This window comes from Chenopodium quinoa, unplaced genomic scaffold (assembly GCF_001683475.1).
Source record: "Chenopodium quinoa cultivar QQ74 unplaced genomic scaffold, ASM168347v1, whole genome shotgun sequence".
NCBI classification, from domain to species: Eukaryota; Viridiplantae; Streptophyta; class Magnoliopsida; order Caryophyllales; family Amaranthaceae; genus Chenopodium; species Chenopodium quinoa.
In genome coordinates this window covers 1,252,050-1,270,095 of record NW_018744167.1, presented here as the reverse complement: position 1 = coordinate 1,270,095, position 18,046 = coordinate 1,252,050, and the positions used below count along the sequence as shown (strand labels likewise).

The following is an 18,046-nucleotide window of genomic DNA, read 5'->3' as shown; positions in this document are numbered from 1 at the left end:
TGATATATTGTTGAATACAAAATACTTGAATATTTGAATTGTTGACAAATTGAATTGTAGAAACTTAGAAGTTAGAATTATAAATTTTTACATGGTCTTTTAATTGATAATTAGAAGAAGTTTATATTGTCAAATTTGTGTTTATTGGGGACTTGGGATTTTAATTGATAATTAATTATTTATTTTGTGTATTATTGTAGATTGTAGAGCTTTTGTTACCAACTTACCATGAGTTTAGTGTCTTTTTGGAAACGTGCCGGGAAGTCACAAAAGTCCTCTACTTGTTTTTTTTTTTATTGTTTCCATCCATTTGTTATAAAAAATTTGAAATTATGTATTGAATATTTAATTTATATATGATCATCGTTTATTTTTAAGATTTCGAACCCCCAGTTCGGAATTCCTGGATACGCCACTGGTAAAATTAGTTCAGGAATCAAAACTTGCAGAGGTCAAGAAACCTGAACTAAAACCTCTCCCTTCTCATTTAAAATATGTTTTTCTTGATGAGCAGGAACTATACCCTGTGATCTTTAGTACTGCACTTAATGACCCATAAACTTCCCAACTTCTAGAGGTTCTTCGAATCCACAAAAGGGCAATAGGGGTACAATATTGATGATCTCAAGGGTTTTAGCCCTAATTTTTGTATGCACATGATACATTTAGAGGACAACTATAAGCCATGCATTCAACCCCAAAGGAGGTTGAACCCCAACATGCAAGAAGTAGTCAAGAAGGAGGTTATGAAATTACTTGATGCAGGTATTATCTATCGTATTTCTGACTCAAAGTGGGTAAGTCCTGTTCACGTGGTTCCTAAAAAGGGTAGGTTGACTGTTATAAAAATGATAAAAATGAATTAATTCCCACTAGAACTGTTACAGGGTGGCGTATGTGCATAGATTATCGTAGAATAAATATCGCCACTAAAAAGGATCACTTCTCTCTCCCCTTTATTGATCAAATGCTTGAGAGGTTAGTTAATCATAAGTTCTTTTGCTATTTGGATGGGTATTCGAGATTTTTACAAATTTCAATTCACCCTGAAGATCAAGAAAAGACTACATTTACATGCCCTTATGGTACTTTTGCTTATCGTAGAATGCCCTTTGGTTTGTGTAATTCCCTTTCCACCTTTCAACGTTGCATGCTGAGTATCTTTTATGATTTCATAGAGTCTATCATGAAAGTATTTATGGATGATTTTAGTGTGTATGGTTCTTCATTTGATGCATGTCTCATTAATCTCACTAAAATTTTGAAAAGATGTGAAGAATGAAATTTGGTTTTAAATTGGGAAAAGTGTCACTTTATGGTGACTGAGAGAGTAGTTCTTGGTCATATTGTATCTGATAAGGGTATACATGTAGATAAATCTAAAGTTTCTATGATTGAGCAATTACCTCTTCCAGTTAATGTTAAGGGGGTTAGAAGTTTTTTAGGTCATCATGCGGGGTTTTATCGTCGCTTTATCAAAGATTTTTTCTAAATTTGCTAAACCACTAACTTAGCTTTTAATCAAGGATGCCCCATTTATTTTTACTGATGAGTGTCTTTAGGCTTTTAACAGGATTAAGCAGGCTTTGATATCGGCTCCTATCATATGTGCTCCCGATTGGGATCTCCCTTTCGAGATCATGTGTGATACCAGTGACTTTACATTAGGAGTCGTGCTAGGATAGAGAAAGATAAAGGTTTTGCATGCTATCTACTATGCAAGCAAAATTTTGGATGAAGCCCAAGTCAACTATGCCACTACAGAGAAGGAGTTTCTTGCTGTGATTTATGCTTTAGAAAAATTTAGATCATATCTAGTTGGTTTTAAAGTTATTGTTTTTCATGCAGCTTTGAAATATTTGATAGCCAAGGCCTAGGCTCCTCTGTTGGGTTCTCTTGCTCCAAGACTTTGATGTGGAGATTAAAGATAAGAAAGGTGCAGAGAACGTTGTGGTAGACCACTTGTCACGAATCAGGTATGATGAGGGTAAGGATTCCCTTTCTATAGATGATTATTTCCCTAATGACCACTTGTATGAAGTCGTAGAGCAACATCCTTGGTATGCCAATTTCGCAAATTATTTAGTGGGCGGTACTCTACATCCTGACTTCTCCTACCAACAGAAAAAGAAATTCCTTTCTGATGTTAAACATTATTTTTGGGATGATCCTTTTTTCGTGAGTGTGTAGATGGATTATTTCGCATGTGTGTTATCAAATGGGAAGTTCACAGTGTTCTTACTAGATTCCACAACTCACCTTATGGAGGACATCATGGTGCCACCAAAATGGTGGCTAAAATCAATGAGTCGGGATTCTAATGGGCTATTATTTTCAAGGAAGATAACTTTTTTGTACAGGCTTGTGACTCTTGCCAGAGGACTGACAACATCTCGCGGCGGCATGATCTGAGATGCCTTAGACAGGTATATTAGAAGTTGAAATTTTCGATATTTGGGGTGTTGATTACATGGGACCTTTTCCTTCTTCACGAGGGAATCGATATATACTTGGCGTTGTTGATTATGTATCCAAGTGGGTTGAAGCCATTGCCACACCTACCAATGATGCCAAGGTGGTCCATAGGCTTTTTAAGAAAACCATCTTTCCCATATTTGGAGTACCTAGAGCGATAATTAGTGATGGAGGATATCACTTTCATGAGCGAAAGTTAGATACCCTTCTGAAGAAGTATGGTGTATACCATAGGACAGGTTTAGCCTACCATCCCCAAACTAGTGGCCAAATTGAAGTTTCTTACCGTGATATCAAGGCCATTCTAGAGAAGATGGTAGCAAAATCTAGGAAAGATTGGAGTGCTAAGTTGGATGACACTCTTTGGGCATATAGAACCACATTTAAGACCCTAATTGGTGCTACTCCCTTTAGGCTTGTGTATGGTAAGCATGTCACCTCCTGGTGGAGTTTGAATACAAGGCATATTGGGCTATTAAAGAGCTTAATTTAGATGCTAAGCTAGCAACAGAAAAGAGGCTCCTACAACTTAATTAGTTAGATGAGTTTAGGTTGATGGCCTATGATAGTGCACGTGTCTACAAGGAGAAGGCTAAGAGATGGAATTACAAGATGATCCTTCCAAGAGAGTTCAAAGAAGGTGATAAGGCTTTGTTATTCAACTCTAGACTTAAACTTTTTCTAAGAAAGTTGAGGTCAAGGTGGTCGGGCCCTTTTACAGTAAAAAGGGCAAATAAGTTCGGTTTTGTGGAATTATACGATAATCATGGTAGTGTATACAAGGTAAATGGTCAAAGACTCAAGCTATACCACAAGAGGGCTACGATTGGTCTAGTTGAAATACTTCACCTAATCGATTTTCTCCATCTTGATAAACATATGGTAAAAAGTTGTGCGAGACTTATCGATTTTCTCCCATCTTAATAAACATTTGGTAAGAAGGTTGTGCGGGACTTAGATCAACCAGCGCTTTGCGGGAGGCAGCCCGTATTTATCCCTTTTTAGTTTAGTTTTATTTCTTTCTTTTTCTTGTGAGAGGAGGAGTGGAGGGAATTTAATAAGTTTCAGAGTTTTTGAACATGTTTGGAGAAAAAGAGTTAGCCAAATTTGGAGTAAAGAAGAAAAAAAAATCGGAACCTCTTTGTTGTAGCGAGCCCGACCGGGCGCGAGAGGAAGCCAAGAAAAAATAATTCTCACCCGACCAGGTGAATCACCGCCCGACCAGGCGCGAGAAGAAGGTAAAAATTTCAAGTGATTTCACCTGACCGGACGAAGGCACGCCCGACCGGGCGCGAGAGTTAACGAGTACGGACCACTTTGTTCACCCGATCGTGATAGGTGAAAATTTTCAAGGATTGGCTCACCCAAACAGACGCGAGAGTGGCAACATATTCAAAGTTAGATCGTCCGACCGAGCAAGCAGCCGTCGACCGGGCGCGACATCAGCCGCCGCTTTTCTCCTTCTTTTTTCTCTCTAAAAACTCAAAAATCTCTACCTTCTCTCTAAGATGTCCTCTCCATTTCTCACCCAAATCAAAAGTTTTTTACATATTCCTTCTCTTCTCTTCATCTTCTACAATTGTATACCAATTTTGTACACTTTTGAACAAGTTTTTTTCAAACCCATTCCCTAAAATGGCATCTAAGAGGTCAAGAACTCAAGGGGGGTGTGGTCCAAGTTCAAGCCAAGCTTATGATCCAGAATTACAACTCGAGGAGTTGCCGAAAATGTGAAATACAACACAAACTCAACGGGAACGGCTCATCAAGCTCTATGAGTGCGAGGTAATTCCTTCTCAGTGGCTACACCGATCCTCTCTTGAATCACTACGATTATATGATCATGTTAGAAGATTCATGAATGATATAGGAATGGGAAAATTTTTTGATATGCATTATCCTACTTATCGTGAACTAACATGTGAATTCTTGTCATCTTTGAATGTTGTAAATACTAAAAATGGCCTTAATTTGCAATTTAGGTTGAATAATAGAAATATTAGTTTAACTTATATTGAATTTTGCAAATTGTTTTGATTGGAATCGGAATACCACCCCAAAGCGCCCAACATGCTAGTGCCCGACCTATTCACGATCCCGTCCCTAAAATCTGGCAAATGTTTGCGGGCACTTGGTTTTTAGGTAGGTATGAACCGCATAACGCTCAAACCAATGAACTAGCTATAATAGGTCAGTATGTGTTTGGTTTTGGTAAATTGAACATAGGTAGGTATATTATACACCATTTGAGTCGACATGCCACTGCTAGTACCACCACTAGGACCCCTATCCGATTAGGAGGCCTTACTGCTATGATAGTTGTTAAGAAGGTCGGGTTTAGTGAAACTAGGGATGAGGGTTTCACTAATTGTGAGGGGGATACTTATATGACCACTAGGTATTTAGAGAGTTTAGATTGGATACAATTAGATTGTCAACGAATCCCCTATTGGTGTGTGACCCATTGCGTATCTTTCCCCTACCTAGCTCCGAGTTGACCGCAATTTCCCCAAGGCAAGAGACATATACCTATGACCTTTTAGTGTCCCATGCCTAGGGGCGAGCAGCACCACCACCACCCCATGCGCCACAACCCGAGCATATGGAACCACCATCACCGATTAACATTCCACATCATGCACCTCCATGGCTCCACCACCCCCTATGCACGTTCTCGAGACCGCTTGGGACTTGCAGAGAATAGACTAGGCCATAGGCCATATTGAAGGGTCTTATGGGGAGCTTAGGCAGATGGTTGTTTCATAGACCAACAGTTAGGGTACATTGAGAGAAACCAGGGTAGAGCTTTATATCCTATGTTTGATGACTATGCTTGTCGGGGTGCTATTCCTGACGATGCTCTTTACCTCGATTGGTTTCAGGCACCACCTAAGGGATACGTTGATCCTCCCTTCCATGGCATTTACATATATTATTCCGCCTTTCGTGGTTATGGCCAAGACATTCCTTTTGGGGAGCCCCGAGGGGGGGGGGGACTTTTCACCATAACTATTTTGGTGGTAGTTCTTGTGGTGGTGCAGGTGGTAGTGGTGGAGGATTTGACCCGATGGATGAGGATTAGCCAGGCTGGGCTAATTCCCGAGCCAATGAGGACATTGTTTGATCTTGGCTTAGGGGAGATTTTTGGATATTGGTATCTTTCTTCTTTTTTTTTTTTTTTTGTATGTTTAGTGTAGTTTTTATTGCTTTTAGTATAGATTTTATTGCTTTGAAAAAAATTGGAAAATACAAAAAAAAAAAAAAAATATGATCCAATGAATGATAAATCATGCTTCCTTGGGCCCCATACATATGAAAATTGTTTTGATTCTTGGTATATGATGATGAGTATTGTGGATAGGCTAGCTATGATTTGATGTTTGATTTCTTGGATGCCTTAACATGAGTCAATCTGTCCAATTACTTGTGAATAAAGTGCTTCACTAGTGGAAAAAAACCTATTCGAAACGGGCAAAAACAGGCTTTCCGTAATGGGATGTGGGCGTTACAAATGTGGCCGTTACGAATAAAAATGTTATTTGTAACGGGCACTTGTCCGTTACAAATAAGTAGTTATTAGTAACAGGCAACACAAGTGCCCGTTACAAATAACTGATTATTCAATTCGTAACGGGAATTTCAAACGCCAATTACAAATTACCTCGTTATTCGTAATAGGAGGCATCCAAAATCCCGTTACAAATAACGGAGTTATTTATAAAGGGCATATGTTTTGCCCGTTATGAATAACTTGTTATTTGTAACGGGAATGAATCTTCCCGTTACAAATAGTGTGCTCCACATTTAAAAAAAAAAAAAGGAAATTTTGCCAAAAATAACACCACATTTGGGAGGTCTTCCCATAATAGCACCACCTTTTGATTATTCCAAAATAAAATCACCTTTCACATGTATTTGCCAAAAATGAAACAAAAAACCGATAACTTGTTTTTCAGGTAACCTTGGGACACGTGTTCTAATTTGATTGGTTAATTTATTTATTTTTATTTTTAATTTTGAAAAAACTTAACCCCCCTTTCCATTTTCCCGACCCCTTTGCCCACCCCCTTTCACCGGCATCCACCACCCCCACCTAGACCAATCACCTGAAACCAAAAAAAATTAAAACCCCCCTTTCACTGAGAACCACCACCTTGATTTCGGGCTCCTCCCTTTCTCGTTCCTTATTTCAGCTCCCACCTCTCCTCCCCGTACCAAAATCAATCCCCCCTCCCTTCATCGTCCCCAATTTCGAGCCTTTTCCCTTTACACAACCAACATTTTCGACTGGTTCTGGTTTCGGGGGAAGGAGATAGGTGGTAGGGCCGGAAGTTAGGAAGGGAAAGGGAGGGGGTATCGAAAATGGAGAAGAATGGGTAGGGACATCAAAAATGGGGATGGGAAGGGGGCACCAGAAATGGATAAGGGATGGGGGAATGGGTGGAGGGGTGTTCAGGGCGGGGGAATGGGTGGTGGGTTGTTTAGGGCGGGGGAATGGGTGGAGGAGTGTCGTTTAGGGGAGGGGTAAGGCGGGGAGGTTGATCGACGGGCGAGGATGGGGAGGAGGAGGGGCGGCGGCGAGGGGTGGGTACGGGGTGGGGGCTGGGCAGGGAGGGCTGGCAGGGGGGGCTAGCCGGCTAGGTGGTAGGTTCTTTTTTTTTTTTTTTTTAAATTTAAACTTTGTTTTTTAATTACTTAGGTTTTTAAAAAAAAAATTAAATAAATAAAATTGACTAATGACATTGTGACACGTGCACAAGTAACTTGTTTTATAGGTTACCAACCGGTTTTGTTTCATTTTTGGCAAATACATGTGAAAGGTGGTGTTATTTAAGAATAATCAAAAGGTGGTGCTATTATGGTAAGACCGCCCAAAGGTGGTGTTATTTTTGACAAATTTTCCAAAAAAAAAAACCAGCACATATATGTTGGATAGGTTTGCTTGCACAATCATTTTATCAATTAATGAGATAAATTATGTTTTATAAAAGTATGGTATAGTAGAAAATCTCATATACAATCATTAAAGTTCATTATCACCGAATAATTAAAACTAAAAAAATTCTCGTGCTAAAAAAATACGCCTGTGGCTAATTTTATACAATCATCAAAGTTCATGGGTATAGCTCAGTCTTCATCTTCCTTGTCACCATCACCACCGACAGCCTTCTTTGCTACTGCCTTCTAGTTCTTTCGCTTTACTCTACCTGGACGGCCTCCTTTGAAGGGACTAGTGAGAAAGAAGTCGATGTGCTTCTGTGAGTCAACCCTCACCATGAAAGATGGAACATTCACCACTTGTCTCCCAACCCTAAAATCAAAAGATCACATGCGATCAGAAACTAGCTTTATCAAGCCAAAAACAATCTCAATGACAGTATATATAACAAAGATTCAAATCAAAAGACTATTGCACATCACCGAAGAGATAAGGTAGGGAACAAGGGATCCTCTTCCACAAAATCAGTCAACTGTTAAAATCTTCAATAAAAGAGGCAACAATGTAGGTTATTTATTACATAAAAGGCACTTGGAGAAAATACATGCACAATGAGCGGGTATATTGTTATAGAGTAGACAACAAGTTAGACACCCTAGATTGGCTAGATGTTGGCTCACACTAGAATTAGTCGAGAAATGGATGGGTTAAAAAAAAACTAAATCATTGGAAGTCATTGAGTGAGAATCTAGTATAACATGATTGATATAGTCAGCTATGTCAAAACATATCCAACACTAAACACCATCAATACTAAGCAATTGAAAACATCAAGCAATGCACATCAGAAAGCAATCAATAATTGCAATTAAAACGTAACAAGGGATTCAAATATGATACCTAATATGCCTCTGCCTGATGAGCACCCTAGCATGGTGAATAGACTTGGCCATACCAGATTGGAAGATGAGGGTCTGAAGACACCTCTCCAAGAAGTTCTCAACGGTAATAGCCAACACGTTATCGGGCTTGTTCTGTCCTTCATCCAATAGCCCACACTTGTTCATCCTCCTCAAAAGAGCTTCTCCCTCAAAGATATGATGAGGGTTCTTCTCATCCAGAGTAAGAAGATGCCTTGCAGCATTACGGATAAAGTTAAAACATATTGAACCCTCTAGAGCTCTCTCTTGCTATGAAGCACATATTCAGCATCCAATCATTCCTCGTAAGGACGATGTGGCTTATTAAAAGTCTTCCCATCTATACACCATCCATTTCACAAAATCATCACTAATAATTCAACCATATACTAAATTCCTCCCTATAATCTCAAACTTAGCATGAATTTTAAAAATTAAACAAAACCCACTACTTTTTTTAAGCTAATTAGAAGAACAAACCAACAGAAGCTACCGATTTGCAACATTTCATGTATATAAACATATCATTACCCTAACATGATAAACCATAAAATTCCAAATCAATGTACAAACTTTACAATAAAAACAACGATTCGAAACACAAAATCACAAGCCCTAAAAATTCAGTTTATCAATCAATCAATTAAAAATTTTGTAGCTGATTTCAACTATTTAAATTAATTAACCTAGTAAAAATAGAGATAATGCATAACAAATAGATCGAAATTAATCAAATAAAAAAACTAATCAAATAAAAAAACAACCCAAGTGATTTTAAATGTTTAAATTAACTAATCTGAGAAAAACTGAGAGAATGCAAAGCAGATTGATAAAAAAAATCAGATAAAATGGAAAAAGCAAACAAAAAAAGAATAAAAAAAAGGGAAAAGGGAGATGAGAGATGAGAGATGAGAGGAGAAATTATAGTTACATAGACGATGTGGACCATGGCAGCTCGCCAGCGGCAAGCAGAAGGTAAGTGGTGAAGAAACGAGTGGAGGCTCCAAACGCAGAAATGGAGGAGAAAAACTAATAACAAACCAGTGAATCAAATCAAATCAGAAAGCCAAAAAAGTGGAAAATCACCAAGAACATTTGGGTACGATTAGCCTTAATGATGAACTCAGTACGCATCATGTCCTTCATCGGAATCGTAAGCGAATTGCTGAACGTACAACGGTGATTTGGCTTTAAAAGTTTAGGGTTAGAATAAGGTATAAATAGGCTGTGAAATTGGAGGCTGAAAATGAAGAGAGGTTCAATAATGGAGGGAGCAGAACGAAAATGGAGGTAAGGAGAGGTGGAAGAGAGGGTGAAGTAAGAGATAATCTCCATTGAAGGAAGTAGATCTCTAAGGAGAGAGAAAAAGAGGGGAGAGCAAGAGGAGAGAGATATGAGTGACGGATGCTGAAAAATAAAGTTAGAATTTTAGGGTTATTTAACATGTAACTCATTTGTATCGGGCAGTTATGTGCCTTTTACAAACAACAAGTTATTTGTATCGGGCAAAATGCTGCTCGTTTCAAATAATGCAATATTTGTAACGAGCATCATTTTTCCCGTTATGAATACTATTTTTTCGTAACGAAACATTATTTAACCCGTTACATATAGGTTTATTGTAACGGGTAAATTACTGTCCGTTACAAATAAGGTGTTACAAATGGCATTTTTTCCACTAGTGCTTGAGTAGTTGATTTGGTTAGGAATTGTGTGTTAGTTCCTGGTATATTATTGAATTTGAGTATTGGTTTGCAACTTTGAGTAATGTTTGTATGACTCATTATTATGCACATTGAGGAGGACGAAGGCATTTGTTCTTTTAGGTAGCCTTAAGAATAATTTAGGCACATTGAGGAGGACGAAGGCATTTCCCTTCTTGCTACCCATGTTGTTGCCTTGACTTTTTGTTGTTTATTAGCCACATTACAAGCATATTTTGCCCCATTGGTTACTAGTCCCAAGCTTGGCTTGGGGGAGATATTAGTGAGTGAGGTGAGGAGTTTGTAGTGTGCTTATTATTTGCACAATTTGGGTGGTTATGAGAAGTTGTTTTGTTCTTGTAGGCGTCGCTCGAAGTGCGCCTACGTTAAAAGCATGTGGTGAATATGCTTGGCACTCTTAGGAAGTGGGAATTGACATATACGATTAGGGACAACGATTAGGGACAAGGAAAGTAGGGAGCCGCCAACAAGTTTTTAAGGAACTTGTAAACCATTCACGGATCATAAAAGGCAACCACGATAAAGGGACAACGAAGGCAACAACAATTGACCCGTGAAGGTTACACCCCATTCATAATCCATGAGATTACTAACTCCATATGGTTCGGAACCACGAAAGGAGGATCGGGGATGATGGTACGAAGTGAGTCATGGAGTCACATTCGCCTGTATTGGCCTCTACTCGATTCTTATAGTGAAAAGTGATTCCTGCGATCTCAAAGGCATACAAACAAAAATTCAATTTGCTCCAAACTATTATTATGCTAAATTGGTTGAATATTAATGCAACACATAATTCTAAAATATTGTGATCACTTGATTTAATAACAAGATTAAAAAGGAACCTAAGCCGGTTGTCCAAATTATCTTATTAGGCGTGATTTTCAATTACATATTCCCTTTAACATGCAATATGGTGATCATAAAAAATATAATAGAATAAACATTAATATTGGAAGCAATTTAACAATAAATTGTTAGTCAAATCAAATAATAATAATAACCCTAATCATGATACTAGCAATAAGAATAAAAATAAGAGTAATTAAGTGATTAATTTAATTACTCACATTCCGCGTTTCCTTGAATTGCTACATCATGAATAAACTGTTAGTAACTTCAATAAAAATATAAATCAAATAGAAATTAAATTAAATTAAAAGTAGAGTTGATTTGGTCCAAACCCTCAGATATTTATACCTTTCACGCCTTGGTTACAGTATAGAACTTTGGGTATTGTATGAACTCCTTGGAGTGCTTAAGGAAGAAATGATAGAATTAGAAATATAGGTTTAAGGCTTAGAATATGGGAGAGAGAGAAGAGAATGATTTTTGGTGTAAAAGAGAGAAAGAGAGAAGGATTTGATGATCAAGCTTGTTGATGAATCAAAAAGGGGAGATATGACCTCTATTTATAAGGGGAAAAGAGGGGTCGAATCAAGAAAAGATAAGAATTCGAATCGGATAAAACTCTTGCGATAGACAGCAGTTTTTTTGGTTTTTGTTTTTATCATATCTTTTGAACCAGAAATTGGAATAAGATGAATACGATATGGTTGGAAATCTCTTAAAGTCTACTTTTTAACCCAATTAAAATAAGATTAAAATATTTTGTAGAACAAAAGATATATCCGAAATAGTGAGACGATGTCAGTTTTGGATAGAGTTTGACATTTTATTCATATATTTTCCGTTATAGCTCGGAATTGATATTATAATATATAATTGGAAAGATAATTTCAAGGGCTATCCAACCATATAAAATTTTGATAAAAACTATGAGGCACGAAAATAATATCTGTCTATCTTTGAACGTCTTTCAATTCGGATATAAATAGGATTTTCAAAAAGAAAAGTTTTATTCAATTTCAAACTCTTTAATCTTATCTTTTCAAAAAGGATAATTAAGATCTTTTAGAAACTTATAGAGGCTTCTAATTAATCCTAATTATTTTAAGAATTGGATTAAATAATTTGGACCCTCTACATGATCATTGGGTCGTAGGTAAGGTGGGTTTAGGTTCGATTTGGGCTCAGTTTAATATTTTGGCCATAACTTATTCGTTATAACTCGGATTTGGGATTGTAATATATCGTTGGAAAGCTCTTTTAAAGCCCCATCCAAATATTAAATCATTAGACCCAGATTATGGACCAAAATAAACTGGAATAAACGTTTTTATAAAAAGGACACGAAATGATTGATTTTAAAGGACACGAAATGATTGATTTTAAAGGACACGAAATGAATTATTTTGGGTTTAAAGACACGAAAAGAGGAAAATATGTTATGGTTTGGGGAAATGGCTAGGAATTGGGTTGGTTTATGAAATGGAAATATGGATTTAAGCACTCCAAAAATTAAATACTTAACCCGACCAATAATGGTGGTGAAAGGTTGTTCATCATCGGGTTTGGTTTTGGGGAGACATTTTTAGGTGTCTACAGAAGCCCCCACTTTGACTGAATTTGTAGAAACGTTAGTTTCGAAAACAATAGTCAAAGTAGTCGATAGGGACGGAGAATGATTTAAGACGTTCTGCGATCCTAAATCATTCTGTATACGCCGATACCTGCAGAAAAATGTTAGTTATACAGATAAAAGAGTAAAGGGATAGAATGCGTATCTGACACCAGTGTATCGGTGACAAATGAGTTTGGTAGCTTCCTATGCTTGAAGGAATCCACCGGATGACGTATGTTGAAATGCTTTCCATGCTTGAGGAAAGCCGACATATGAGTTTGGTAGCTTTCTAAGCCTGAAGAAACCTACCGGATGACACTTTCCATGCTTGAGGAAAGTCGACGTATGAATTTGGTGTCATTCTATGCTTAAAGAATTCCACCGATAATGCCTTCCATGCTTGAGGAAAGCCGACTACTTGGCGGTTTTCTATACTTGAAGAAAAATCCACCGATAACGCTTTCCATGCTTGAGGAAAGCCGACTTGGCGGTTTTCTATACTTGAAGAAAAATCCACCGATAACGCTTTCCATGCTTGAGGAAAGCCGACTTGGCGATTTTCTATGCTTGAAGAAATCCACCGAATAATACTTTCCATGCTTAAGGAAAGTCGACAGATGATGAGATTGCAAGTCTCTATGTATCGAGAACCTTGCGCCGTGAAATGATGGTGGTTAGATTGTCCCCGAACGTGGGCTGTAGATGGTCATATTGTCCCCGAACGTGGGCTGTAGATGGTCCCCTTGTCCCCGGACGTAGGCTGTAGTTGGTTCGCTTGTCCCCGAACGTGGGTTGTAAATGGTTCGCTTGTCTCCGAACGTGGGCTATAGATGGTCCGCTTGTCCCCGGACGTGGGCTGTAGATGGTCCGCTTGTCCCGGGACGTGGGCTGTAGATGGTCCGCTTATCCCCGGACGTGGGCTGTACATGGTCCGCTTGTCCCCGGACGTGGGTTGTAGTTGTTTCGCTTGTCCCCGAACGTGGGCTGTAGATGAGACCTACAAAAATAAATTTGCCAATGGACTCGTATATATTGTGATTGACTTGACCACTGACTTGACCAAGTTTGACTTGATGTGACATGACATGACATGTGTATGACTTGTGAGTGTGTGTGTGTGTGTATGTGTGTGCAGACACAAGCAAATTAAACAAAGATGCAAAAGCAAAAAAATTTCGTCAATTTTTGTCATGAGACGAGTGGAGGGTACCGATTTTCTCCTGAAAACGAAAGACGTGAAAAATGAAATTTTATATTCAAACTTCCCTCGATAAAAATTTTGAAATTTTTCTTAAACATCCCAAAAAGAAAACAATGAAAAAAAGGAAGAAGTTTTGAACTTCCTCCTTGAGCAAGACGAAATGAATCGTATGGATTGAATTGATTGTCTTGGAAATAATGTATGCATGATGCATGTTCTTAGTCCAGGAGGCTAAGGACAATTACATCATGTGACACGATAGATGAATGAACTTAGGTCATGGAGCTAAGAATCATATATGGCGTAAAGAAATGATCTTGAACGTCACTTAGGTCTGGAAGCTAAGCACGTATATAGATGAAGTGGTTGATGAGTATTTCATAATGAATGTTTCTTAGGTCAAGGATCTAAGCACGATATGCGATGCATGAAACAATGAATTTTTCTTAGGTCAGGAAGCTAAGCAAGTATACAATGTTTCTTCTAATGAATGTTGTCTTGAAAGATGATGAAGCATGCACAATGTTAAAACAAGATTTCATGAAAAAAGGTTCTTAAAGGGGAGGATGATTGATATGAATATGGATGTGTGAGTGAAGTGTGTGAATGTGATACTAAGGCTGGCTGCAAAGGCTATGGTGATGGAAATTTATGTGAGAAGAGTCAAAATGGTGACTCTTTAGGCTGGGTAGGCTAAATGATGTGGGTTTAAGCCCCCAAGTCTAGCTCTAAATGGGTATGGGTAAGCATTGATATTATTTGACTCGATCATGCATAGATATGAATATTGAATGTGGCTGCACCTCAATGTGAGGTTGCCTACGTATCCGTTAGGAATCAGGCCAACGTAGCTCTAACCAAACTTTGCACAAGTGTATGTACACCTCAAAGAGGTCTTTCAAGGGTTGTAATGTGGTTAAGTTGATGGTTTAAAGAAGAAAGAGGTAAAAGGCTCAAGACCCGAGAGAAGCCCCCAAGATGTGTAATTGTGAATTTGAAAATTTTGAATTTTGCAAGTTTATTTTCAACACATTTTTTTTTGCTTTGAACTTTTTTTTTTCATTCTTTTGAATCAATGTAGGCAATCTCAGATCATGCGGTCCATCACTCACTTAGCATTCATGTTTCTCAGGCATGGTACCGAGCACTCAATGAGAGACGCAATTTGAGACGTGTTCATATCAAAGACATTGGAACACTTGCCTTTAGACATTGTTTTATTTTTGCTTTGCTACTTTTTTTTTACTTGCTTTTTGAATGTTATACAATTACACATCTTCAAATCCCAGGGTTCAGTGAATGTGGGTTGAAGAAATGAAGGCCAAACGTTAGACGAGGCTCAAAGTGGTTGATGAAGAAATGGATATGTGATTGAGTGGTTAATGGGGAATGACAGGGTTGCAAAGGTGCCTCAAATCATTGGTGTACCTTGTGTTTAGTTCGGCAATTGATGATTTTTTTTTAATTTTTATCACATGATCGAATGTAAGAAAGAGATGCTCATTTATGAAGAAGGTAAGAAATGTGACATATAGACACATGGATAAGGAGAACCTATGCTAGACTTTTTAGGGGGAAGGGTTTGAAACCAAAGAAGAAGAAAACATGAAATCTTGGTGAGAAGCATGCATCGTGCATTGTCTTCATGGCTGTTTATGAGTAACTTCTTGCTGTCTGGTAAAAAAAAAAGTTTCTTGTTGTTGATGCTTTGATTGGAAGGAAAGAAGGAAGGAGTGACGTTCCCCTTATTCTTCCAACTATTGCCTAGTGATTTTAGACTCAATACTCAGATTGGAAAGGTAGAGTGTAAGAAACAATTTTGAAATCTGATGGGAAAACTCCACTCATTCCTATTACGATGGAAAACGACGCATGCATGGTCCTAATATACGATCATAAACAATATAGTGCATTACTCGAAGACAAAGTGTGTGCAATGACTCAACATGTGTGATTAGATGATTTTATTAAGACTCGTGGTATGATCGCATGGCTAGACATGAAGACGTTGTGAAAAACAAATGACCCAATGACCAAATAGCACGGAAGACTAAAAGACAAACTAACTTGATTAATTTTGTCAAATTTTAATGTTTATGCTATTTACTAGGTGAAAATGGTCCATTGGCAATCGTTATTCATAAATAAGATCAACCACAATCAAAGACGAAGAACACATGTTAAGGTTAGCATAAAAATTGATCACAAGAAACTAGGAAGAGGACTAGAATTCTAGAAGAGTTCTGACTCATGGGTATAAAAAAAAATTAAAAAAATAAAAAAAATCTATAATCCTATGTTATACGATTTGACACGGATTAAAGGACTTGGCTAAGACTATCTTGACATGAAAATAAAATAAAATAAAATAAAATAAAATAAAATAAATAAAAGTTGACGCTAAAAAGACACCTAAACTGGACAGGCTGTAGTATATCGGTTATAACTTTTGATCTGTGACTTTGATTGGGACGAAACAAATTTCAAATGAAATATAAAACTCGGGGCTACAGATCCATAGGTGGTACGACACATAACTCTTTCTAGAACTCTAGATATGACCAAAACAAGTTGACTCTTGTGCAGTATACGGGAATAAAAATCCGGGTTGACTCAAAAATTAAAAAAAATAAAATCTATGGCTCGACTCTAATAATAAAAAAAAGGGTTTGATAAAAAAACAAATAAATAAAAAGTCAAAAAATGCACATATAATCACATTGTCACGAATGATGCAATGAAGTTCGCAACCTAAAGTCAAGTTCTATGTTCGACTATGGTCAAGCTTTTGGGTGTCAAAGGGTACCATGGTTAAGAGTTTGGACGCGTTAGCAAGGCAGCCTCCCTTGAGGGTGTATGCCAACGGGCGGCTCCGCGAGTTCGTGATGAAATCGAACTCGACTCCATGGTTTGGGTGGATTTAAAAACTCGGATGAACCCTTATTGTCATGAGCATTTTCGGGTTGATAGAGCATAAATTCCCCGGGCTAGCCACATACGTAGAATACGTACTATTGTTGCAAAATAGGTAAGCTAAAATGCATATGCATATGTGACAATGCCAATTAAATCACAGGAATATTTTTCAAGAATCTTTCAAGTCTCATCCACTCATCTTAATTAAATACCGATCACTCAAATCGATAAATAATCAAGAATCCTCCCCAGTGGAGTCGCCAAATTGTAGGCGTCGTTCGAAGTGCGCCTACATAAAAGCATGTGGTGAATATGCTTGGCACTCTTAGGAAGTGGGAATTGACATATACGATTAGGGACAATGATTAGGGACAAGGAAAGTAGGGAGTCGCCAACAAGTTTTTAAGGAACTTGTAAACCGTTCACGGATCATAAAAGGCAACCACGATAAAGGGACAACGAAGGAAACAACGATTGACCCGTGAAGGTTACACCTCATTCATAATCCATGAGATTACTAACTCCATATGGTTCGGAACCACGAAAGGAGGATCGGGGATGATGGTACGAAGTGAGTCATGGAGTCACATTCGCCCGTATTGGCCTCTACTCGATTCTTATAGTGAAAAGTGTTCCTGTGATCTCAAAGGCATACAAACAATAATTCAATTCGCTCCAAACTATTATTTAACTAAATTGGTTGAATATTAATGCAACACATAATTCTAAAATATTGTGATCACTTCAATTAATAACAAGATTAAAAAGGATCCTAAACCGGTTGTCCAAATTATCTTATTAGGCGTGATTTTCAATTACATATTCCCTTTAACATGCAATACGGTGATCAATAATAGAATAAACATTAATATTAAAACCAAATTAATCACAATTCCAACAACATAAAAATCGTTAGAAAAAATAATAATAATAATAATAATAATAATAATAATAATAATAATAATAATAATAATAAAAAGAGCATGATCCTTACTTTGAATCTGTTTGCTTGAAATTACAAAATAATAAACGAGTTAGTAACTTCAAGGAAATAATAAAACAATAACTAAATTAAATTAAATTAAATAAAAATGATTTTGGGGCCAAACCCTCAAACAGTTCTACCTTTCACGCCTTGGTTTAAGGACAAAACCTCGAGTAAAATATGGACACCTTTGAGTGCTTGAAGAAGGAATTTTGAAGTGAAAAGGGTAGGCTAGTGTTTAGGCTAAAACATAGAAGAGAGAAAATAAAATAATAGAATTACTCGGTGCCTCGTTCATCAGAAATGAGGGGGTATTTATAGGGAAAATGTGCTGAGGGAGCACACGGAACCCTAAAATGATAAAAACCCTAAAAAAGTATCCTGTGACACGGTCAGACTGTACCGTGTCAGACTGTACTGTC

The 18,046-nt window shown here is 37.6% G+C and overlaps 1 protein-coding gene across 2 annotated transcripts; it reads right to left on the bottom strand.

The window, feature by feature from the left end:
- Positions 1 to 7,428: 7,428 nt before the first annotated feature.
- LOC110693819 (40S ribosomal protein S9-2-like) lies at positions 7,429 to 9,770 on the bottom strand. 2 transcript variants are annotated; one of them, XR_002505673.1, is made up of 3 exons: positions 9,266 to 9,770; positions 8,315 to 8,674; positions 7,429 to 7,786 (listed from the first exon to the last, which is right to left on the bottom strand). XR_002505673.1 is itself a non-coding variant. In XM_021870970.1 (3 exons), coding segments are annotated over exons 1-3 (363 nt in total). In that variant the 5' UTR covers positions 9,268 to 9,766; the 3' UTR covers positions 7,429 to 7,659. The 2 variants fall into 2 exon arrangements, 1 of the variants encoding a protein (XP_021726662.1); XM_021870970.1 differs by having other exon boundaries at positions 8,315 to 8,548; positions 9,266 to 9,766.
- Positions 9,771 to 18,046: the final 8,276 nt, after the last annotated feature.

Coding starts and splice junctions, on each gene's coding strand:
- LOC110693819 (XM_021870970.1), bottom strand. Junction 7,787..8,314: donor ATCAGGCAGAGGCATATTAG/GTATCATATTTG, acceptor TTTTGATTTTAG/GGTTGGGAGACAAGTGGTGA.